This window comes from Muntiacus reevesi, chromosome 12 (assembly GCF_963930625.1).
Source record: "Muntiacus reevesi chromosome 12, mMunRee1.1, whole genome shotgun sequence".
Lineage (NCBI taxonomy): Eukaryota > Metazoa > Chordata > Mammalia > Artiodactyla > Cervidae > Muntiacus > Muntiacus reevesi.
The window spans coordinates 63,139,443-63,163,203 of NC_089260.1; the positions used below are offsets into that span (position 1 = coordinate 63,139,443).

A 23,761-nucleotide genomic window follows, 5' to 3' on the forward strand; every position below is an offset into this window, starting at 1 on the left:
TCCATGGAATTCTCCCGACCAGAATACTGGAGTGGGTAGCCTTTCCCTTCTCCAGGGGATCTTCCCAACCCAGGGGTCGAACCCAGATCTCCTGTGTTGCAGGTGGATTCTTTACCAGCTGAGCCACAAGGGAAGCCCAAGAATACTGGAGTGGGTAGCCTGTCCCTTCTCCAGCAGATCTTCCCGACCCAGGAATCAAACTGGGGTCTCCTGCATTGCAGGCAGATTCTTTACTAACTGAATTATTAGGGAAGTCATACCTCTCCTGAAGTGTCTATTCAAATATTGTTTCCAGTTGTTTGGTGCTGTTTTTGTTTGTTTGTTTTGAGAGTTCTTTTTATATTCTGAGTACAGTTCTTTATCAGATATATGATTTGTGAATATCTTCTCCCCATCTGCTCTCCTAGCATTATTTCAAGAGCAGAAGTTGTACATTTTGATGACTCCAACTTATTCATTTGCTTCTTTATGGATTGTGCTTTTGGTTTTGTATCCAAGAAATCTTTGTCTAACCCAAGTTCACAAAAATTTTCTGTCTAATTTTTTCTAGAAGGTTTATGGTTTTATGTTTTACATTTAAGTCTGCAATCCATTCTGATTAAATTTTTGTGTGTGGTGCAAGGTAGGAGGTGTACATCAAAGGTTTTGTTTTTTTCTTTTTGCATGTGATAGACAGTTGTCCTAGCATCACTTGTTGAAATGACTATCCTTTCTCCATTTGTCTTCTTCGTCTGATCAGTTGTCCATAAATGTTGTGTATTGTTACTTCTTGTCTCTATTTTGTTCTTTTGGTCTGTCTTTATCCCAATACCATGCTATCCAGATTACTAAATCTTTATTACAAGTTTTGAGATTGGGTAGTGTCAGTCCTCCATCTTTGTCATTTTCACAATTCTTTTCAGCTGTTCTAGGTCCTTTGTATTTCCATATGAATTTTAGAATCAGTTTGTCAATTTCTACAAAAGGTCAGTTCAGTTCAGTCATTCAGTCATGTCTGACTCTTTGTGACCCCATGGACTGCAGCACACCAGGCTTCCCTGTCCATCACCAACTCCCAGAGCATGCTCAAACTGATGTCCATCAAGTTGGTGATGCCATCCAACTATGTCTTCCTCTGTTGTCCCCTTCTCCCCCTGCCTTCAGTCTTTCCCAGCATCAGGGTCTTTTCCAGTAAGTCAGTTCACATCAGGTGGCAAAAGGATTCAGCTTCATCATCAGTGCTTCCAGTGACTATTCAGTACTGATTTCCTTTAGGATGAGCTGGTTCGATCTGGAGAGTCTCCAAGGGACTCTCAAGAGTCTTCTCCAACACCGCAGTTCAAAAGCATTAATTCTTTGGCACTCAGCTTTCTTGATGCTCCAACACTCATTACACACATGACTACTGGAAAAACCATAGCTTTAACTAGATGGACCTTTGTTGGGAAAGTAATATCTCTGCTTTTTAATATGCTGTCTAGGTTGGTCATAGCTTTTCTTCCAGAGCAAGCATCTTTTAATTTCATGACTGCAGTCACCATCTGCAGTGATTTTTGGAGCTCAAGAAAATAGTCTGTCACTGTTTCCCCATCTATTTGCTGTGAAGTGGTGAGACTGGATGCCAGGATCTTCGTTTTTTGAATGTTGAGTTTTAAACCAGCTTTTTCACTCTCCTCTTTAACTTTCATCAAGAGACTCTTCAATTCCTCTTCACTTTCTGCCGTAAGGGTGGTGTCATTTGCATATCTGAGGTTATTGGTATTTCTTGCCGCAATCTTGATTCCAGCTTGTGCTTCATCCAGCCCGGCATTTCACATGATGTACTCTTCATATAAGTTAAATAAGGAGGGTGAGAATATGTAGCCTTGATGTACTTCTTTCCTGATTTGGAACCAGTCCGTTGTTCCGTGTCTGGTTCTAACTGTTGCTTCTTGACCTGCATACAGATTTCTTAGGAGGCAGGTAAGGTGGTCTGGTATTCCCATCTCTTGAAGAATTTTCCACAGTTTGTCATGATCCACACAGTGAAAGGCTTTGACACAATCAATAAAGCAGAAGTAAATGTTTTTCTGGGACTCTCTTGCTTTTTCTGTGATCCAGCAGATGTTGGCCATTTGATCTATGGTTCCTCTGCCTTTTCTAAATCCAGTTTGAACATCTGGAAGTTCTCACTTCACATACTATTGAAGCCTTGCTTGGAGAATTTTGCGCATTACTTTGCTAGTGTCTAAGATGAGTGCAATTGTACGGTAGTTTGAGCATTCTTTGGCATTGCCTTTCTTTGGGATTGGAATGAAAACTGACCTTTTCCAGTCCTTGGCTACTGCTGAGTTTTCCAAATTTGCTGGCATACTGAGTGCAGCACTTTAACAGCATCATCTTTTAGGACTTGAAACAGCTCAACTGGAATTCCATCACCTCCACTTGCTTTGTTCATAGTGATGCTTCCTAAGCATCCTAGACTTTTACATCCTTTACTTCCTTTGGATACTTTGCATCCTTGACTTTGGACTCCCGGATGTCTGGCTCTAGGTGAATGATCACACCATCGTGGTTATCTGGTTTATTAAGCTCTTTTTTGTATAGTTCTGTATACAAAATGAGCAAGGCAGAGGCTAACAAGAGTTTTGCCAAGAGATCGCACTGGTTATAGCAAACACCCTCTTACAATAACATAAGAGAAGACTGCACATGGACATCACCAGATGGTCAACACTGAAATCAGATTGATTATATTCTTTGCAGCCGAAGATGAAGAAGCTCTATACAGTTAGCAAAAACAAGACCGGGAGCTGACTATGGCTCAGATCATGAACCTCCTTATTGCCAAATTCATACTTATATTGAAGAAAGTATGGAAAACCACTAGACCATTCAGGTATGACTTAAAGCAAATCACTTGTGATTATACAGTGGAAGTAACAAATAGATTCAAGGGTTAGATCTGATAGAGTGCCTGAAGAGCTATGGACAGAGGTTCATGACATTGTTTAAGAGGCCATCCCCAAGAAAAAGAAATGCAAAAAGGCAAAATGGTTGCCTGAGGAGGCCTTACAAATAGCTGAGAAAAGAAGAGAAGCTAAAGGTGAAGGAGAGAAAGAAAGATACTCATCTGAATGCAGAGTTCCAAAGAATAGCAGGGGGAGATAAGAAAGCCTTCCTCAGTGATCAGTGCAAAGAAATAGAGGAAAACAATAGAATGGGAGAGACTAGAGATCTCAAGGGAACATTTCATGCAAAGATGAGCACAATAAAGGACAGAAATGGTATGAATCTAACAGAATCAGAAGATATTAAGAAAAGGTGGCAAGAATACACAGAAGAACTATACAATTTCTACAAAAGGTCTGCTGAAAATTTGTGTTTGTTTGTTTTGATTGGTATTGTGTGCCTTGCAGCCCGGAAACTCCCTCATGATAGTGAGATGGGCTATTATAGGACCATATGTGTTTCCAGTCACTGTCCTTCCTTCCTTCCTCCTTGCCCATGTCTGTTGTCTTGCAAACAGCTTTTCATTTATTTTCACTTTGAATTTTTGGAGTGTCTTAGGCAGAATAATAAATATTCTCATGATTCTATCTTGGCCAAAAGTGGAAGTACTGTGGTAGTCTTTTGATAAACAAGAGTAACATCTCTTGAGAAGGAGAAATGGTAACAACACAGGAGGAGGATTAGAGCAGGAAAGATTTTGGAAAGGGACGTCATTAAGGAAGCAAACTGCTAATATGAGAAAGAAACAAGAAAGATTGAAATTAAGACAGCTGTAACTGGGAAGGAGATAGTAGTTGAGTTAAGCAGGCAGAACTGATAGAGCTCGGTAACTAGTTAAATGTGTCTGTTAGTCAGTCAATCGTGTGCACCTCTTTGTGACCCCACAGACTGGAGCCCAGCAGGCTCCTCTGTCCGTGGTATTCTCCAGGCAAGAATACAGGAGTGGGTTACTATTCCCTTTTCCAGGGGATCTTCCTGACCCAGGGATCAACCTGGGGTCTCTTGCATTGCAGGCAGATTCTTTACCAGCTGAGCCTCCAGGGAAGCCCAATACAGAAGTTCAGTGTGGAGGATGCTAAAGGGAAAAGTCAAGATGACTTCAGGGGTTAGGTCTTGTATAACGTTTATTTCTGTTGCGGTGCAGAGACTGGGTGCCTGTGTGTGGGATGTGATTGATTGGGCCCTCCCATTTTATAAATACTACTGCAGTGTTCCAGAACCAGTTAGTTACTCATTTAATATTAATAGTTATTTCTTACTTTGCAGTTCACTGTTGTTGTCATCCAGAAACCAATACATTAGTGGCTGATAATTCCTATTACAGAAGTAGTCTTCTTCATCCAGCAGAGTTCTCTAAGACATTTCCAGTCAGTTTAAGTATTTATAGATGATTCTTTCTTTGATAAAGAAGCTTTTAAAGAAGGCAAAACAGAGACAGTATTCAGTCACTACTGATGTAAGTCAGGTAAAGTGAAGTGAAAAAAAAGAAATCTTAGAAATGATGAGATAAGTAGTGAGAAAAATAGGAATCATGGTATAAAATCTCAAGAGACTTCTTTTCAGGATCTTGCACTATTCGGAGTTATAGACATAAGGAAAAATGCTGATTAGCTGGTACAGTTATTAAAATGTGTGTGGTAAGTTATGATAGACTTATTTTTTGGAGCTGTCAGTGATTGAAGTTTAACAGATTGATTTGCCGTTGTTTTTATGAAATCAAATATATTTTATTTTCTGAAAGTAATTAGCAGAGAATTTATCCTCCAAAAGATAGGATTATGGAATATAGTTGTTCCCTCCTTCTGTAATGGTGGCCCTTCCACTCTTAAAGAAATGTTTCTCAGAAGAAAATACTTCTCATTTAGACCAACACTTGATAGGTAAATGAGAGAGAATATAGTCCCTGTCTCCATAGGTCTTATGATCTAATAACTTCTTATCTCCTCAAACTTACACTTATAGTTTTTGTGGACTTAATTTTTGTTTAATTAAAGTGTTCCTTAATTAACTTTCTATTTTAAAGTAGGCTGACCCCATTTGTATTTTTTTCTTGGTCTAGATTTATTTGAAGTGAGTATGGCGATAGGCTGGTCTAAGGTAGTTGCTGTTCATTAACCTCATCTTGAGTAGCCATCTCATTTTATGGACTTAAGAGATGTTTTTGTTCTTGATCAGTCTAGTTTTTTTCTCCACTCCTCCCTCCCCTGTGGGTGTCTTTTTTTTTTTTGGACTAGAGTGACTGCCCTGGTATGGTAGGGATAGTTTCTAATCTAATGGGCATAGATCTTAGGAAGACATTAGACAAAGTCTTTGTGACATGGAAATGAGTTATGCCCAAAGGCTGATGATTACTGAGGTAGTTAGGAAAATGGGCTCTATTACTTAATCAACCCTGATTTGAGTCTTCTCTTTGCAGTTTGTTATTCGTATGATGCTGGCTCAAAGTTCTTTACCTCTCTCGAGCTCGGGGTTTTTTTTTGTTTTTTTACGTTTTTTCCTTCCATCAAAAGAGGAATGACAGTGTCTTCTCCACAGTTATTGCAAGGGTTGAATGAAATGATGCATGTAAATTGCTTACCATTATGTCTGACATAGACAGTGCTTAATAAATGGTAACTATTATTTCATTTAACTTCTTGAAAAAATACTAAGAAAGAGGGGTTGGATTTATGGATCATAGAAGATAGGGGAGGCTACCTGTTACTTAGATGACATTTTAAAATTCAGAAAGACCTCCATCTCCTGAATGAAATAGAATGCCAGGTTTCAGAAACATGAAATCTGACAATCTTACATTTTGAATATTAGATTGAAAAATTCAGCGGTACTAATATAGAAAGGGAGATGTCTACTTTAGTAGCAGTTCCTATTGAGGTTTTTGTTTTTTTTACAAAGTCAACCCAGGACCACAGTGGTACCCATGGAATAATAGTATTATTATAGTCTTAATTGGTTAACGTGTCACTGTAATTAATTTTTTTTTTACTCTGGAGTCCATCTTTAAAAAGGAACATGGGTACATGAAGGCAGGAAATTGAGGCTCAATTATTTATTCTGATGAAGCAAAGACTTGCAGAGTGGGAGAGACTGAGCAGCCACCTTCAGTAGTCTTCCTGTCTTTGAAGGACTGTGATCTGGGAGAGTTGACTCTGTGTGGCCCCAGCAGGTGGCTCTTCTGCAACTCTGGAGTTGAGGACCAGGGTTCAGGTTCTACATCTGACACTGAGGCATGACTTCAGCGGCATCATTTAACCTCTCTGAGCCTCAATTTCCTCAACCATATAAAACAGAGAGTAAAATCACTCCATAAGGAGGTTATGAGGTGTCAATGAGTTAATGTGTGTGAAAGAGCAATTCAGATTTATGGTTGTCATTGCCTCGAATTGTTCTAGAATCAGCGCTGAATCAGCTCTCTTTGGAATGAGTCTAATAATTAGAGCCATTCGATGGAGAAACAAGCTTTCACCTAATGCCAAGGCCACATCGTCATATGAGGGCTTTTTAGAAACTTCTGTGTAGAATAGAAGTTTGTAAAAATCCTTTGAGCGGATATAGGGTGTTTACCTTCTTTATTGCTCTCTCCAGGGCACCGAACACCGTGCCAGGCACATGGTCTGTGTTTGGTAGGTGTTTGTTCACTGAGTGAATGGAAATTTCTCCCTAACACACACATTGTGTTCTTTGTTTAGCATCACTCTTTCCTTGTATTTAATATTCATGTTCTTCTCCCAGATATTCTTGTTTAACCTTTACATATTTTTAAATGGATATTTTGACAGTAAACTGAAGCAGCCACTCACAGTTCCTTGTGTTCAGGCACATTTACTGAAGACTAGGGCAGAGAGAAAATATTGATGTAATTGTCAGTGTGAGGCATTGTGAGAGCTGTTTTTCTACAAGTTTGGTCATATAATAAGATTTCTTGTTTCTCTACTTCTGTAAGTATTTTCAGTAAGTATCTGCTTTTGTAAGTATATATAGACACTTTTAAGAGAAGTTGCCTTATCCATCCTCTCTTAAGAATCCACAACCTTATACATAAAATATTTCCATGGGATTACATTCCCAAGAACCTCATAATAATGGTTGCCTCTGAGGAGGGAATTTGGAGATTGGAGACACCACGTTACTGTACTGGTTGAATTTTTCAACCATATGTTCAGTTAATTTCTTAACTGTATACTTTATTACTTTGAAAAAGTGAGATGACCCAGAGAGAGAGAGAGAGAGGGAGAAGTCACTCAGTCATGTCTGACTCTTTGCAACCCTGTGGACTGTAGCCTACCAGGCTCCTCCGTCCATTGGGTCTTTCAGGCAAGAATTCTGGAGTGGGTTGCCATTTCCTTTTCCAGGGGATCTTCCTGACCCAGGGATCGAACCCAGGCCTCCTTCATTGCAACTAGACGCTTTACCGTCTGAGCTACCAGGGAAGCCAGGAGATAACCCAACGATGCATAATTCAGTAGATACTAGGCCATTTGAATAAACTTTTCAGAGAATTTCTGCTTATATCTGTTTGCTGAGTTTTTCATGGGACAGTTTGTCTTTTTCTTGCCACATTGCATTTAAAAAAAAAGAAATTTTTTTTTTTTCCCCGAATAGATACTGGTTTAAGTGAAATAGAAGATTTTACTTGGGGAATATTGCAAAGTGCACAACAGTTAACTGTAAAGTAACCTTCATTTACTTAGAGTCCACTGTGTTTAAGACATCCTGTGTGGTGCTTTACCTACGTTTTCATTTAATTTTTTCAGTGTTCTCATGAGGTTTAAGCCCCGCTTCCTTTTGTCTTTGCTGCCATAAATTCACGCGAGAGCTTTGATGTTGAACCAGAAGTCAAAGCCAGGCTTTGTTCTTTAAGCCTCCTGAACCTTCTTCGGCACCCACACTATTATCTAAAACTTGGGCACAGCCAAGGACTTGAAAACCAGCGAGAAATGGTAGCCACTGAAACTATGTTGGCTGGGATGCTGCTGTAAATATTACATACTGCCTTGAATTAACTGTTTCTTTCCAGTCTGCTGGGGATTAGACAGGAACAAACCGACAGGAAGGGAATAGGGAAAGGATCTCAATCGTGTAAAAGGCAGATTTGACCTTAAAGATCAAGGGCCTTACAATAGCTAGCTAAGAGAGGTCTATGGATATGTTTTAAAATGATAGATGCCCATAGCCTGGGATTCATAGTGCTTTTGTTGACTGGTAAAAACTAACATTACATCCAGAGATTGAGTTCTAAATTTTATTCTTCATCGAATTTACTTCAAGCAATATTTTGAATTATACCTTTATCATGGTGGTTTATAGATACTAACTACACATCCTAAGGAATATTTATCTATATAATGAAAGGTGGTCACCATTGCTTTGGAGAATTCTTTTTTTTTTTTTTTGGAGAATTCTTTAAGTCAGCCTCTCTTTCACTTTCTCTCACTCTTAAAAGAAGGTAATGTTTAGGAGAATTTCTTAGACCGGAGAACCGATTTTTCATTATTCCATGACTTTTGCATGAAGTGTGTTTTACTTATTTGTGCATAATAGTTCAGACACTTTTGCACATGCCTTCCATGCTCTTAGTCAGACCTGAGGTCAGATCCTAACTCTACCGTTTATTAACTGTGTGACTTGGGACAAATGATTTAGCCTGAGTGCGCATCAGTTTCCTTGTCTTGAAATGGTATTTACCAAGACCTCATTTACTCTGCTGTGACAGAGGATGAGGAGTGTATTCAAAGTGCCTGGCACGTGGTCAGTGAAGAGTTAATCTGTGTCTCCTCTGTTCATTCTCAGGGTTTTTGTGTGACCACTTTAACTCTATAGAGGTGGAGAGGACCTAGGGCATTTGTTTAGCCTCTACACAAACTGGTGAACATCTGATGCACACTATGTTTCCAGACACAAGTCACATTTACCCCGTTACCTGTTAAACCTTTCCTCCCTGACATGGGCAGTGTTAGCCACTCCTGCTTGCTTCAGAGTGTATCCACCTCTGCCTGGCTTGTAGTAAGTACTTAATAAGCATTTGCTTGTTAAGCATTTGCTAGGTGAGTGAGTTTTCTGGACAGTAGTGTGTGAGTGGGTGGGTGTGTGGGGATGGGGGATTGTTGATAAAGCTTCTCTAGCACATTGTAGTCTTGTGGGTTTATATTAGTGCTTTGGTCTCACCATATCCAAAACAGCTGAGAGAGTGGAAGGGATGAACTTCACTGGATACTTTTTAGTTCTAAACGCAAAGTGCTTTCAGCATTTAGACTAACTACATTTGTAGTGTAGTTACCAATTCTGTAATTATTATAATGATAGATAATATTTTGTGAGTGTATACTGTGGGCCAGGCCCTGTGCTAATCAGTTTAGCTACATTTTCCCACATAGTCCTCATATTAGCTTTATGAGTTAGGTTCTGTTATTGTACCCATTAGACAGAAGAGGAAACTGAGACTCAGAGTTATGTGCCAAAGACTACACAGCTAGCAAGTAACATAACCTGGATTTGAATGTAAACTGACTCCAAAACTGTCTCGCTGAGTTACTCTATTATACAACTTCCCTCTTCTGTATTACTATGATAAGAAAATTGTATAGGTGGGTAAAGATGATTGTAAAGGTCAGTATTTCAAAGATTTCCCTGATATTCCCTAAGCTTGTGAAAGAAGCAGTTGCTTACCAGTTGGTGTCATAAACTGTTACAGTCTTCACTATAATTTCTGGTGGGAGGTGGTTATGTAATGTGGATTCCATTTTAATTTTACCACAGGAATATCTGTGAGGAGGAATAATGGTGACTAAAGTACAGTGCAGTGAAAAGTAACCAAGTTTCTATTAAATATTGCTCAAGCAGTGACTAAGTCATTAAATTCGACTTTTGATGAATATATAATGATTGCTTAATACTAGGCTGCCAGGAACAACACACACACACCCCCACTCCTAGAGGTAGGTGTGTGTGTCATATATTAATATGTTGCTGGAGGTAGCTGGAGCTGTATTTTAAAAGAGGAAAGGGCTTTTCTTCCCCCCCAGAGGGAGGAAGAGGCAGTCTGGATTATACTGTCATTTATTTGAGTTTATCCAAAAAGAAGACATTTCTTGCTTACAAAATAATGGAAGAATCAAGTTTTAATTTGAAGAGATTAGGAAATATTTATTCCCTATTTCCTGTGTCAGAAAGTAAGGTCTCACTACTATATGTACCACCTGTTCTAGGAAATTTAAAACATAAATCAGGCCATTCTCTGCCTCCTTTCCTTCCTTCCTCCTTGCCAAATGGACACATGTACTTTATGGCCCTGAACGTTTATCAGATCCTTCTGAGTGTGTGGTTCATGTTGATCTGGAGTCAGCAACTCCCGCAAAGTACTGAATGGCTGCTTTGTCTTGGTATTTTACTAATAAAATGCATGGTGTTGAATTTTATTCAACTCTATATAATTGGTCTTGTTCCTGTTCAGACATGTCTATACATGACTTGGTGGAATAAAAAAAACACCTGATTCTGCAGTATTTGTTTGTTTGTTTAGGACAAAATTTCAGGAAACAACTTGAGCATGGGCAAAAGTGCTGTTGAATCACGGGCAGAACGTTGGAAGGGATAAGTAGGTGAAATTTGTCTTGAGGGTGTGCCTCCCAAACCGCCCCCCCCCCCCCCCCCAGCCTCCGCGCACACACACACGTGTCCTTGTTGTAAAGGTAAAGGGGTCTTTTGGACCAAGAATGCATGAAGCATTTGGTTCTGTTCTGGAGACTAGGGAGGATTCTGGAACAGGACCCTGGGGCTGGAATCATAGAAGAGGTATCTGGTGGTATGGGAAGGTGGCCTAGAGCTGAGTTGAGGTGGATGTGCTAGGGGACGGAGGAGGGCAGATACTTTTTCAGTCTGTATCACTGAAGGCAGTTCTGCTGAAGACTTGAAGGACAGTGGGGGAACTTATTTGACTCCCGGTGCTGTGTGCTGTCAGACCTTTTTCAGCCGTGCTTCCCAAGCCTTGGGGCTAGGCCCCTGGGTAGAGAAGTTACTTCTCTCCAAGGTGTTCCTTAGGCTGCTACTGAGGACAGCTGTGGCTTGGGAGGGGCCTTGTTTAGAGTAATTGATCACGAAGCTGCATCTCTTAGCGGCATCACTTCACCTTCCATTCTTGCTGAACTGGTCACTGGTGTGGAAGGAAATCTTGACCAGTCTACAGAGAATCTTCTCTATCCCTATTTTTTTCACCAGTGGCCAAGAAAGTGGTATTATATGGAGTGAATAAGGTGGGAATAGACCCCAGACAATCTTGGAACTCACCCAGGATAAACTCTCATGACTCTGTATTGTGCCGCATCAAGAATTACCATATTGTTAAAGGCTTACAACTTACATTGTTTAGCCACAGAGGACCTGGGATTTGTCTCACCTGAGTGTGCTGACATCTGTAAAATAGCCAGTTGGTCTCCTCCCTTCCTGTTCTCCCTGAGACCTCTCTCTTCTCCCTCATTTTGCCCCAGTCTTTTTCTTTTGAGACAGCCCTCATTGATTGCTAGTTTTCATACAGTTATTTTGCTTTCATACTTGATTCCTGTCTCGGCCATCATCATCTTCTCATTGAAATCTCATAAATTTTAAGTTGAATTTGATTGCAATACTACATCACCCATTTCTGCTTAATGTATTTTATGTAACATGTAACTTCAGTGCCTTATCCAACACTTCAAGAGAGAATAGTATGGTTATAATATTGCTGTTAATGCATTCTGACATTGGGTAACAGGTGACATGTCTAATGATTAGCGTGGCTGCCGAGATTGCATAATTACAGGTTTGTGTGACTTTAGGGGAATCATATACAGGGCAACTGCCTCCATTCAGATAAACATTAGATAAATATCAGAGCACTTCAGCCTGAAAAGAAGCCCTCCTTCAACAATTGTCACTATTTTTCTAGGGTTTACCAATGAACAGGAAAAAACAAAATGAAACAGAAACTGTCTTTAAAGAATGGACTTCATTCTGTGGTCCTTCCTGGTCTACATAACACTTGGTCAGTTCTTCGAGTTCTATTAGCAGTCCATAGTACTTATTAGCAGTCCTTCGTGTTTGGGATTGTGCTGAGCCGGATCACGGGGGTGTATGAACAAGGTGGATTTGCAGGAGGCCAGCCACTGTACTGGCGTACTTACAGGAACAGTTATAATTATTTGTGCCCTCTAGACTTAATTTGCAGGGGCAGGGGGGACACATTTCAGCTAGTTTTTGAAGTAATTTCTTGGAGGAGTTTCTTAATTTGTGTGCCAGACGTGTTACACGGGACTCACCAAGTCTCCAGGAGACCTTCCCAGCTATTTATTGGCTTGTAAATGAATGTTCAAGTGTATTGCTTAGGTTCACTTGATTAACACAAGCAAGAGTTGATTTTAATACACTAATGCTCTTTCAGTGGCACATCTAAGAAATGCTAGACTCCCAGACCCCCGCTTGGCTAGGGAAGATGGTGGCAAGAGTATTGGAGGGGGTTGCGATTTTCTTCTCCAGGGGATCTTTCCGACCAGGGATCGAACTCAGGTCTCCCACATTGCAGGCAGACGCTTTACTGTCTGAGCCAGCAGGGAATCCCCATCAAAGGCTTGGAGTAGAAATGGTTTGACCCTGGGCTCCACTCAGCAGTATGTCTGCGTGTGAAGGCTTCCCAGGCCCTTCCCTCCTCTGAAAACAGTTCTTTGCTGCTGCCCTGGCGTGGCTTCCGCTTCCTGCTCTGTTGCTGCTGGTGCTCTTGGCCTGGTTCCCGTGGACTTAGCAGCTGCTAGAAGAGCTGACTTAGTTACTTTCTGAGCATTCAGTCGGTGACTTGGTTGCTTTTATAAAGCCCTTCCAATTAGCCTTGCTGATGGGAAAGATCACTCTCTTTACCAGTGTTAAAACTTCGTAAGGGGAAGATCATTTTCTCTTTGTTACTGATTTCCCCTTCCAAGGAATTTGGGAAAGCTTTTCCTCGACCAGGCCCAGTCACATTTGAATGACCTTGGCCAGTGTCCTACTTGGAACAGGCCACCCAGAGCTGAGATGAAGCTAGCTGGGGGCCATGACTTTCTCCCCAGTTCCCTCACCCCCAGGATTTGTTCCCTAGATATTCATGGAGAGGTTAGAGGCGCTTGATCCTTCTCGTGTTGAAGCACCTTTTAGCTCAGGGAGGCTAGTATACATACTTTGCAGCTGGAAGGTCTGCGTGCCGAGGCCTGGCTGCCATTCACTACCAGGTGTCCTTGAATGAGTTATTACTTCAACTGCATGGTGCTTCACTTTTCTCATATAAAGTGGAGGTAAAACTACCTTTCTCTTAATGTTGCTGTGAGGTTTAATATAAACACAGTGTGCTGAGTGCATCTTGGCTCATAATATAAGTGCTTACTAATTATTAGCTACAGCTATTATTATTACATATATTTTTATCATTGCAGTTACTTTCCAGGCTTGTGGTACAGTAATATTTTCCTCTCTGAGCTATGTCATTCAGTGAATTTTAACATCATTTTTGTAATGCCCCTGCTCCCCACCCTGCTTTGGGGCCAGTCTTTTTCCTATGGAAAAATCGCAATGAAAATAGAACAGGCAAATACATTTATATTACATATCTTCTTTACATTTGAATTCACTTGAATATCAGGGCAGGACAATTTTTAGTTTGCTGAAAATTTAATTTTCAAATTTATTATATGATGGTTGTATAAGAATATTGTTATATTTCTTTGTTGGATCCCAAGAACACTAAGGCATTGTTTGTACCCTCAAATGGATTAAAATCTGTTTGGAAAAATGAGACAAATTCATATAGGAAAACAAGATTGCTTATGGTTCAAAGTGCTAAAGTATCAAGTACAATTGTTAAGATAAATTAAATGAGATCCTTCTAGGCTGGTAGAGTTTAAAAGTAGGCAAGGCTTGATCTCAGCCCTTGAAGGGTGGGTTAAATTTGGTCGGTGTGGGTTTTTAGGAACGGCTGTCTCCGTAAGAGTGGGAGAATTTGGATAGCGGGATTACGGACCGTGGAATAAAGACTCAAGGGGCCTCTAGCTACTCGGTCCCTCTGCCCCTCTCCATTCCCCAGTGACGTTTTAGTCAACAGCCAACTTCCATCGTGTGTTTATCCCTCTTTTCCTCCTGAGTTCTTCGGGGCTTTATTTAGCCTTTTTCATACAACACTATGATCTTTCCCCACCTCAGTTCTTTAGTAGAACAAGACACATTCCGTATACCTTTCTTTGCCTGGTATTTCTGAAGCATGAACACAAATAAAAAAACGGTTATTATTGTAATAATAAGGGAAATGGGGGTTAACAACTGCTTGATATGGATGTTTCTCATGGCCTCCCTGCCAGATGCCGTTGTGGGAGTCTCCTCTAGTTCTTATCTGCTGTCTCTGGTCTCTCCAAGCCCTTTTCTCCAGCAGGTCAAAACATTGACTTAAGGCTGAAGTTATCTGACTGAGCATCACTTCCAGGTGTGGCGTGGTTCTCAGTTCTTTTCAGGAGTAGCTTCCTGCTCTTTCCTGGTGTTTCCTCTTTGTTGCCTCGGGCTGCACTATTCATCACTTAGGTTCGTTAGCTTGTCCCAACATTCTTGAGCCTTAGTGGAGGCTGCGTGTGCCCAGTTGGCCTCCTTAGATGCTTCCCCTAGGCTTCATGCCATCAAATCCTGGCCCAGCCATCATCGCTTAGGTTCTCCTTTGCAGGGACGGTTTCCTTGGCCTTGTATTTTAAATTGTTATCTAATTCAAGTCTTAATATTATCCACGGGCCCTTGATAATAAGAGCATCATCCTGCTTACTTTGCAAACTTGAATGTCAAAAGCACATTTCTAAGTGCTTTAAAAAATGAACTCAATTCCAGAGGAAGGTTTCCAACGTTATATCAATTCCTGCTGCTTTAAGCCCCTGACAGATTTTTATTTCTTATATTTGCCCCTGATACATCCTTTAGAGAGTTTCTATTTAGGTTGAAGTTTCCATTAATTTTTGAATTTTTTAGAAAGCAATTTATGCTCTTAGTCTTTGCTCGGGTTACCAGTTTTACCCATTGTTTTCAGTAGTCCCAAAATAAGAATCCATTACACATAAAATACACTGATTTCTTTAAGAAAACAAACAAAACCTGCACCATTATTTCCTTTAATTAGATAAAACTTGTATGAAACCAGGGGCCTACTTCTCTCTTTTTAAAAAGATTTTCTTTTTTCATATTTTTCATTATTTTAAATGAGAAAAAACTAAAAAAACCCTAAATTATAGGTCAGTTCCAAACTCCTAACCAATTTGCTGAAATGTAGATATATACAGTGAAATACTTATGTTAAGTCACAACCCATCATCATTAGGATATAGATTGTTTAATATTCTCTTTCTGATCATCAAGCAATTAATATGATTTTTAACAAACAGTTGCCATATTATGGCAATAGAGACACGCTGGTACCAGCAACGGCTAAGCAGCATGTCTTTTTCATTGATGTTTGGACACTTTTGAATAGTCTTACGATTTTATTTGGTATATGACTTGAGACCTTTCTCTTATGCCATTTTGTTTAAAATTTGTATTTAATTTTGTGAATGTAAATACAATTTTTTTCTTATATAAACCCTGCTCCTTCCCAATCCTCAAAAAGAAATACAAAAAACTTATATAGAGGTATACATATATTCTGTGAAGTCTGGGTGTTACAAGCCAAGAGATACTCTACTAAAAGCATGTTAACCCAGGAGATATTTTAAGGAATGTGTTTATTATTGACTATCGTAAAACTAAAGCATAATTTAGAAGTCTAGGAAATAATTTCTTAAAAGCCAAATGTAAGTGGGTTTTACATTATTTTATAACTTTGAGCTGGACAGTTGTATTGTTCTTCAGGGGAGACAAGGAATACTGACATTGGTCTGAGTTAGGGTATTTGAATGAAGAGTCTTCGAGTGTGTGCATCCCCAAATGTGATTTAAGGACACCAGTTTTATTTGCATTTCTTTCAGGTTTTTAAATGCTAACATTTTTTATTATCCTGTGTTCTCTATCTTTTCCTGATCTGTTAAATTGTGTGTCTAGAGCTTGGGGAAAAATTTTTTTTTAAGCACTTTTAATATTATCTCACTTTTCTAGTCTACTAGTCACTTTTTGTAACCCTCTTGTCCCCTGAGGGTTTTTTAATTTTTAAATACAGTAAGCATGGTTGTTTCGTGCTCTGACCAATACCTGAAACATTTCGGGATCTATTTCTGCTGTGGCTTGTTGTTACAGTTTTTCAGAGACATGTTTGTTCTTTCTCTCTCTCTCTGCCCTCTGTTCTGCTCAGTGGCCGAGGCCAACCTCCCTACAGCCTGGAGGAGCAGGGTGGGCTTGTTTCTCTAGTTCCTCTTTATTCTGAGGAGTGGGGACCTCCAAGTTACTAGGGGAATGTATGCAACTTTGGTGTCCTGTGTTCTACTTCTGACTTGGCCCTGGTTTTTCTACTGTCTTGTGACTTTTGTTTTTAAGGAGATCTCTTTTTTTCCTGTTTTATCCAGTCATTTTAGTTGTCTTCAGTAGGAGGATTGGTCTGCATAACCCAGCCTACCATTACTAGAAGTGAAAAATCTTCCTTATTTGATCTTTAACGATACTGAGGTTCATGTGCAGATATATAACTGGGCTGCTTTAATGAATGATGGAGCTGAGGCTGAGAAAAGTGTAGTGGTTGATTTCAGACCGTCCAGGTAGGTGGCATAGCCTGAGACTCGTGTGTCTGAGTCTACATTTCCACCTTCGAACCTTTTTCTGTTGGCCATCTTCTTCAAATTTTGAATGAACCAGGTGTATATCGAAGACATTTTAAAAGATATAATACTTTTGCAAGATCATTTACATAGACCATTGACTAATAATTATGTTGGTACAGTTTTTCCCAGATACGGCATTTTAAGTGAAAAACAATAATTTATTTCCCTTTTATTTTTCAGCTGAAGTGAGTAGTGAATACAGCATGGATAAGGCAATGGTTGAATTAGCAATGATGGATCGGGAACTAAACCATTATTTAAAGGCTGTGCAATCTACAATAAACTATGTAAGTTTACACCACTCACCTGGTTATATTTGGTTACAAGTGACTGACTTAGAAATAGAAACACAAAATCAAAATTCTTTTCTAACCTTTAATATTTTCTTATCCTTTCTGTGGTAGCTATTAATCTCTTCTTAATCAGGAAGTTCATAGAATAGGAATCTTAACTATTTTCCTAAATAGGTCACCTAGATTTAATTAGGATATTACAGTTTAGATTTCCTTGCATTTTTTTTTGTCTCAGATTTTATTAGTCAGCCCCCTTTGAATGTGAGTAGTTTCTTATAGAAAACTGAAAACTGCATAGAACTTGTTTTTATTATTACATTTGTTTAAGCATACAATTTAGACCAGGTTTGGTTACTCATTGTCCAGCTGTAACTAATATGTAGCTATTGCAAAATTCATAGAATCAGATAATAGGGAAGAGTTTTAGAGCAAGTTTAAAAATAAAGCAGCTTGGCATTTCGTTTTTTTCCAGAAGCCAAACTTAACTTTGTTGGCTCTGGCTATCACAGGAACAACACATAAAGCAGTTAAGGTGGGAACATAGCAACGTCCTTTTCAGCAGTACTGTGTTGAGTAAGAAATGAGCAATATGATTGCAGTAATGTTTCTGAGAAGTGCTTTGTCCTCTGAGCGGTGGAAACTCCCCTTTGAACTGATTTCCAATACCTGTGTAATAGGATGTCTTATACTTCTGGTTTCTTTATTTGCTTTTTCTTACTTATATCTATGGGAAAATTCTAAAACTCAAATATTTTACAAGATTAGCTGCTGTTCAGTGGAAGAGAAATTTTTGAATATGACTTAATGCCTAAGCTATATTTAAGTGAGTATTACATAGTTATATGTTTGTGATTATATGCCGTTTTTCTGAGTTTTTTCATCTTTAAAATTTTGTTTTCTCCTTTTTTTCTTTTGATGGTTAATATTTACTAAGTGTAGCATTTGTGATTATCTTAAGAATGTCTGTTTATATCCACGTAATACACTCATTCAACTTATACAGTTCTGGTGTTTCTAACCATCGTGACTGTCTTTGGACTGTGAATATTTCTTCCATAGGAAGATATGAAAATGGTATCATATCTGGTCTTTGAAACTGATAGCAATGATTTTCAACTCCTGCTGACCGCTAGAACCAGCCAGTCCCTACCTTACACTAAAGAGATTCTGATTTCACCAGTCTGTCTGGAGCAGGATTGGGGCACCTGTATTTTTAAAAACCCATTCTATTATGTATCCTAAGTTGACAATCACTGCCTTAAAAGAACAAGGCTGTTTTTATAGAATAAAGTGAAGTGAAGTGAAAGTCGCTCAGTCGTGTCTTGACTCTTTGCGACCCCACGGAGTGTAGCCCGCCAGGCTCCTCTATCCATGGAATTCTCCAGGCCAGAATACTGGAGTGGGCAGCTGTTCTCTTCTCTAGGGGAACTTCCCAACCCAGGGATCAAACTTAGGTCTCCCACATTTCAGGCAGATTCTTTACCGACTGAGTCACCAGGGAAGCCCAAGAATAAAATATATTTGCTGCCAAAGATCAGAGTTAGACCTATGTATGGGCCGGTCCAGCATTGACCCTTGCATTTTGTGGAGGTTATTTGATAGGCTTTTCTGCTTTAACCTTGATGTTTTGCAAAGGAAACAGCACAGTATACATTATAGATAAGAAAACAGATTTTAAAAGTTGAAGTTAATGTGGATTTTTTTCCTATTAAACCTTAGAATTTACAGATATACATGATAATTTTATATAAAGAATTGGACTTTATCCCCTTCAAAAAACTGAGTCACTCATAAAGGGGAAAAAAGGAAAAGCAGCCCTCCCCTCACACATATTCAGTAGTTAACAGCATTTCTTTCATCTTGATACTTCATTCTATTATCCCCACCCTACTAAACAGGAAAGATGGTGCTTGGAGTTTTATCCAGCTTTTCAGCCCTAACCTCAGCCTGCACTATGGAGCAACCAACTTGGATTCAGTGATTCTAATGCTTGTCAGGAAGGTCCCTGATCTTTCATAAGAGGAGAGCATGTTTAGTTGAAGTTTTTTCTTATGCAAAGTTGTGCTTTCTGTAGAAGCTTGATATGAGACCAAGAATAGGAAATCATAATTTTGTAAGATTTCTAAGACCTAAAACCATATGGAGACATAGTGGGGATATGACCATTATTTTGAGGGAAATATTTTATCCTCTTTATATACTATTCACTTTTTAGGCAGTATGGAGTACTGTCTTACTGCCATTTTATTTCTTGTTTTGGTGAGGGATAAAGAATGAATAGCAGCTTGAAAGGGGTCAGAATGGTATAGTTCTTTAGCAATAGAAAGGGTCTAGGGAACAGAAACTGTTACAACTCTGGTGCTCCCATTTTCCACGGTTATGATCATGGGTCAAGAAACTTAACCTCTTGGAACCTCATGGTCTTCATCTATAAAAGTCTTCACCTGCCTGTTTCATAAGATTATTGTGTTAATCCGATTAGATATTGTGTATCAAACACTTTGACATTCATAAAATTTGATAGAGGTAAAGATACTATGTTATTACAAACCTGAATTTCCAAACACACTCCTGAGAAAGGTGGAACAGGATCTTTCTTAAAAACAAGTACTTTGCTCACTTTATTTCAGGGCTTTGAATTAAAACTTATTGGCTTTAACCTGTCCTCCTTTGAAATCCAAGAATCATATAGGATTAGATTTTAGCTGGTTGAGTTACAATATGAGGTGTTTATGATTTCTAAAACAAAGAAATTGTTTTAAATCAAATTATTAAGAAAGAGTGGACTTCCTGTGGCTCAGTGGTAAAGAATCCACCTGCCAATTTAGGAGATGCAAGTTTGATTCCTGGGTCGGGAATATCCCTGGAGAAGGAAATGGCAACCCACTGCAGTATTCTTGTCTGGAGAATTCCATGGACAGAGAAGCCTGGTGGGCTACGGGGTCACAAAAGAGTTGGATACGACTTAGCAACTAAACAACAACAACAATTAAGAAAGAATACAGATAACAGGAACCCCTATGAGTCCTGTCTCACTTCTGCTCCCTCATAGGCTTTTAGGAATTGCAGTACTGCCATTCCTATATCCTTTGCCAAGATTCTCGTCCATTCTCTGGTCTTTTCTGTTTAAAAAAATTTTTTTTAATCATCAAAGAGCATTAAGAGTTTCTTATTTAAATGAAGATCTCTCATTTGCTCTCATCTGCACAGAACTCTGAAGGTTACAAACCTCTGAAAATGTTTTCGAAGTTTACTTTGGAACCTTAAAGGTGTGGCTCAATTTACCAGCCATGACTGGGAAGTCCCTTTGGCTTTTAACAAAGCACCCAGATCGCCTTTCTTTGTCCTTTGAGAAAATAGAACTGCTATTTTCTACAATGCTTGAAGATTTTATTTGGAATCAGTATTTATTTCAGTGCTCTGAAACTTAAAAAAAGAAAAGAAGTAAAGACTTTGTCCCAGCTGTTTTGTAGAGGGAATATTACTGCAGTGAACACTAAAAAAGCAAAATTCCCAGGCAGTCCGTAAGTCATTTATAAAAACCTTCAGGGTAAATGGGTTATATACCTGTCACAACTCTTTAAAACATGTTAAACCACAAACAATTTCAGTAGGAACTCTATGGAGATTTTCAGTCATGGGACCACACATGTGATGAAAGTGTTTTGAAAGCTATAAAATGGCACATAGATATGCTATGATCCGTTTACTTCTTTTATCGCTGTGACTGCTAAGGAAAAACTTTTCTCAGTTTCATGTTGAGAACAGAGTAATGTTCTGAACATTAGCTTTTGATGACCTAATGTTCCCTTTCTTGATTTCTAAGCTTTTATTATTTGAGTATCCTGAAGGGCACCATTGACTGGCTTTTTGTTCTCAAATGTTCACTGAACACATGTTTTCTAAACACCTATATGCCAGATACTTCTCGGTACTAGAATCTGGAGGTCAGTCAGCAAAGCCCACATGACCTCACCTTCAGAATGTCTGAAGTCTAGAGAGGGAGACAAACATTTAACAAAGAGCAGTACAGTCATTATTTAATGATTGTGCTGTGTACTGCAAAGGGAAAATAAAGTTTTTAAGGAGAGTTATTAACTCAGGGGGCATAATATCCTCTGGGCAGTGGGTTGGTGGTTAGGGGACTCCTTCCTGATAAAGTGATATTTAATCTAAGATGAAAGTCTGATGAGCTTCAACATGGGGATCACGGCATATAACTTCCCCTGTCTGTGTGACTTTTTGCATGAAATGGAAGCATCTTTTTTTTTTTCCTTCTCCTTGATGTCAGAGTTTCAAAGTGCCTTGATCAATCCAAAGACTTAATTTGAGAAAATTGTCAGAGAAAGCCTGCTTTTATACATAGAAAGGTTAAAGTCTGTAGAGTAGCCGAGTAACCTGCCTAAGGTTGGTCAAGGGTTCATTCATCTGCAGGTGAGAGTGCCTACCATGAGCCAGGAACTGTGCTTATTAGTAAAGCAGGTTATGGCAGTAGGCGATTTATTAATAAGAATAATTTCACTGCTGCTACTTTGCTTCTCAAGCCATTTTACTGGTCGCAGGATTATCCCTCTTGAAGTGAGACTCTTATCATGTATCGAAAAGTGAAAGTGAAAGTCTCTCAGTCACGTCTGACTCTTTGCGACCCCATGGACTACACAGTCCATGGAATTCTTCAGGCCAGGATACTGGAGTGGGTAGCCTTTTCCTTCTCCAGGGGCTCTTCCCAACCCAGGAATTGATACCAGGTCTCCCGCATTGTAGGCGGATTTTTTTACCAGCTGAGTGACAAGGGAAGCCCAAGAATACTGGAGTGGGTAGGCTATCCCCTCTCCAGCGGATCTTCCCAACCCAGGAATCGAACCAGGGTCTCCTGCATTGCAGGTGGTTTCTTTACCAACTGAACTACCAGGAAAGCCAATTCCATGATCAGGAGCCCTTATTCCATGTGTCGAATAAGCAGTGGTAATACTGTATACTGTGTACTTCTGGTTCTGGATTTGTGTGATGGTTTTAAACTAAACTTGGAGTCCATCTTGTGGGCTTCAGAGTTCAGAAAGTAGGCAACAGCTTGATCCAAAGAGTCCTCAAATTGATTCTCAGGTAAGTTTTTTTCAAATATGAGATGATGAAGAGTCCAACTGCTATCGTGGGGGTGGTCTTTGTAACTTTTTTATAACCTTAATTCTCATAGTGAAAAAGGATGCCCCCCCCGCCCCCCGCCAAGCTAAATAACAAATGGCCTAAGAGGTTCCTATTAGTTACAGATATTATTAACAGTCAGTGGTGAAATATTCATTTTCTGTGCTTTTTTGATGAGCAGTCTAAACCTGGAGTTTAGTAAAAATAACTAAAGCTTAAGATTCACATAATACTTTGCATTTTTTTTAATCATGATACTTAATTGTGCGATTTTACTGTAACAAACTTCAAATCTTAAAGGAAATGTCATATTTTACCCGTGTATGCTTCTTTCAGTATGTGCTGCTTAAACATCTTACTTTATGGAAGACCCAGAGCATTTGTATTTTCTTCACCTTCCTCAGCTGCTCTCTTTTGTGCTACATGCATCTTATAGACTATCTAAGATCTGTTCGCATTTATGTCAGATTGCTACCACATATTTCTTGGCGGTTTTTAAAATCAGTTTTTTATAACAATTCCTACCAAGTATAGAGGAGGAGGCTATTTTTCTTCTTAACCTGAGAGGGGCAGTTAGTTGCTGGATTGGCTCACTTGGGTTGTTCCTTATAAACCTGTTCATGGATATGCCCTGTGCACTGTGGCTTTTTTACTTGATAAGCTAACACAAACATTTTATCTGCCTTTGAAAGCTAGTATGTTGAGAGTTAGAAGAGTGGAAATATACCTCGTGTAAGTTGTTGAAACCAACACAATCTTAGATATAATAAAAGAACAAGGTGGGTCAAAGGTATAGCTTACGTCAGCCTTGACATTATGCAACTAGTTTAGAATGTTTTTGACATATCACTTTCCACTGCCTCCTCACCCTTCACCCTTTATCACCTGGTAAACTTTGCCTTTTTTAGATCTTACTTTAAAGTTACTTTAACATTCCCTTTAACGTGAAATCTTATGGAGTATCTTGTAAGTTGGGAGTTACTTTTTTGGTTATACCAGATTTGGGGAGCCTTTCTCACAGAGAAAGCTAATGATTTATACTATCTGAAGAAACTTCTAGGGCAGAGGATGTGATTTATTGGCTATGACCACTTGGTGACTGGATGTAAGAATGTACCTCGCACTGTGACTCATTGACAGAGGTAGAAGGAGGGATTGTAATGCTGGGGCAGGAGATCCTGAGCATGGGAGAAATGACTCTTGTTAGGTAAGGGATAACAATGGAATTAGTGAAGAGCTCCTAGAACCAGGTGGGAAAGTACTGCGAAATCCTCCACTAGCCCTCCAGAACCGCGTGTGGTGCCTTTCCGTCCACGTTAACAAAGACTCCTTTCATCTCTAGGGACATTGCCCAGATGTGCTGATTAACCCGGGGAGAGAAGTTGATGTAGAGGGCTTCCCTCTTGGCTCAGTGTTGAAGAATCCGCCTGCCAAAGCAGGAGACACGGGTTCGATCCCTGGTCTGGGAAGATCCCACATACTGCGGAGCAGCTAAGCCCAAGCACCACAACTGTGGAGCCTCTGCTCTAGAGCCTGGGAGCCTCAGCTACTGATAACCATGTGCTGTGGAGCCCATGCTCTGCA

The 23,761-nt window shown here is 39.5% G+C and overlaps 1 protein-coding gene across 8 annotated transcripts in view; it reads left to right on the forward strand.

The window, feature by feature from the left end:
• NSMCE2 (NSE2 (MMS21) homolog, SMC5-SMC6 complex SUMO ligase) overlaps window positions 1-23,761 on the forward strand; it is a 230,332-nt gene that overhangs the window by 26,969 nt on the left and 179,602 nt on the right. For all 8 annotated transcript variants that reach the window (XM_065903317.1, XM_065903318.1, XM_065903311.1 and 5 more), the window contains one exon: window positions 16,923-17,029. In XM_065903317.1, coding sequence (XP_065759389.1) covers window positions 16,923-17,029 — 107 coding nt within the window. The remainder of the gene's footprint in view (window positions 1-16,922; window positions 17,030-23,761) is intronic.